General features: G+C 52.1%; 1 protein-coding gene across 1 annotated transcript in view; it reads left to right on the plus strand.

Annotated features, from left to right (window-relative positions):
* The first annotated feature begins 1831 nt into the window (after positions 1-1831).
* CLUAP1 (clusterin associated protein 1) overlaps positions 1832-2009 on the plus strand; it is a 57402-nt gene continuing 57224 nt past the window's right edge. Inside the window, exon 1 of the mRNA XM_009634029.2 lies at positions 1832-1856. Coding sequence (XP_009632324.2) covers positions 1832-1856 — 25 coding nt within the window. The remainder of the gene's footprint in view (positions 1857-2009) is intronic.

The following is a 2009-nucleotide window of genomic DNA, read 5'->3' on the forward strand; positions in this document are numbered from 1 at the left end:
GATGCTTGCACACCGCTTGGACGGTGTTTACTACCCCCAGCTGGGTTCTCCCTACACCTCTACCGGCCCCCCAACAGCATTTGTGGCTTCCTACAGAAATGAAATGTCATCTGAGTGAAATTAGAGGCTTGGCTGAAGACCAGGCACTGCAGATGTGCAGTGGAGATATTGCTGTCTGTACTCGGAAGCCACAATGTCAGCTGATGGCTCACCCGTTGCCACAGAAACCCCTGACAAAATTTCAGATTTTCTTTCCAACAAATTTCCCAGCTTTTGTAGTGATAAGACGGAGGGGGGGAAACCATCTCTCAAAGTGTGAACTGGGCTGTGGAATGGGGAGCTGTTTCCCTGGAGGTTAGTTCATGTGTCTAGGGAGTAAGAAGAGCTGTGGAGCGTTTTTGGGTTGTTTTCCTTTGGGTGTGGGTTTCTAGAGATGGGAAGGCGGCAGAGAGGAAGGCTTAGCCCCAGTGGATGCGGTGTGAGCTCCAGCCGTGGTTATAAGGCTGCAGTTTGTTCCTCTTTGGGCCCCTATTTAGTTCAAAGCTACACCCACGCCATCTCCAGCAGCACCTGATAGTAGTATGCAAATATTAATGATATTTATATAAAGTGAAGAGCTGAGGCAAATGGTACACTGACAATTTCATTTATTTTTACAGCTTTGGCTCTCCCCCCCAACGTATTTCATCCCACCTGCCTTTTGCCCGCCAGTCAATGTAACATGAAGTGGAGCAGGGAACATTTTCTTCCTTCTCCAGGTTATTGGATGGCTGATACGCTCTTAAACTACTGAATTATTTAAGGTTTGCTATCTCATGGCTTTCTAGCATAAGAAACCCAGCCTCTAATCATGTCTCCTATTTTCTAACAAAACTACTTCATTTCAATACTTATTCTTCCTAGGATTTATTGCTATTTCCTTGCTTTTGATTACTTTTGCATCACGTCAATAGGGTACTGCTCAATATAGAGCCCATGTGTGCATGTGTCATATATGCTTGGGCAATTAGAACTGGAAAACTGCGGGCTGCTCTGCAAAATGTCCCAAGACATCCATAGATCAGCCTGACATCTAGATTATTCTCAACTCATTCCACCCCGCAATATTGATGACCCTGTCAGTGAGAGCTGCGGCCACTCCGTCCAGCGCTTCTGCGGAGTCTCGTGGTCAGAGCTCCTATTCCTTCAGGACATCTGAAAACACCAAGTGTTAGCGGAGAAGCTGTCATACTGTCCTTACCTGATGTGTCAACGTGAAAACTGCTGTTGGTTCTACCTGTAGGGGCAAACTCAGGACACCAAGAGCCTTGGAGAAGTTTGTTATGAAACTGCTGACAGGATCAGTCAGTGTTGGTTGTGGGTGGGAGCCGAGAGGCAGCAAGAAGCCGTGCTGGCTGGGGACACTGGTTTCTGTGGGTGTCTCTGGGGACAGACAGCGAATGCAGAGGGGCTCTGGCTCTGCCACTGGGCAGTCCGGGCTGCACCAAAGACCTCTTGTGCATTTCGTTGGGTGCTCCATGTCGCTGTCTGCGTGGCTGTGCCACCTTGGATGCCCCTCCAAAATGGGTGAGGGTGTTCCTGCGTGCCTTCCTGCTGGTCCTCGTCCTCTGCTCAGCCCGGGCAGAGCTGCGTGCCGGGCTCCTGTCCACGGGGAGATCCAAGGAATCCTCTGCAGAGCGGGTGGAAGGTGGATGCGCTGACTCCAACAGGACGGCGAGCCAGGGCCTCAGCCCCCCGGGATGCGGCAGCGGTGGGTTTGTGTCTGCTTGGGCGAGGTGAGGACGTGGGTTTTCATATCCCTGGTGCCTGCTGTGCCATCCCAGGGGGGAGCATGGCCTTCCCAAACTGCGGCATGGGTACTCCTGGGTCTTCCCTGAAAATAACCCATGATGGCTCTTGGGCCTCCTGCCTCGCTCCTGGACCAACCCATTTAAGACAGGCTCAGCAAAGCTCCTGTCCCGGCTGGATGCCGCCTCGGGCAGCGCAGTGGTGGGGGGCTGGCGTGGGGC

Source organism: Egretta garzetta, unplaced genomic scaffold, assembly GCF_000687185.1.
Source record: "Egretta garzetta isolate BGI_Z169 unplaced genomic scaffold, ASM68718v1 scaffold372, whole genome shotgun sequence".
In the NCBI taxonomy this organism is placed as follows: Eukaryota; Metazoa; Chordata; class Aves; order Pelecaniformes; family Ardeidae; genus Egretta; species Egretta garzetta.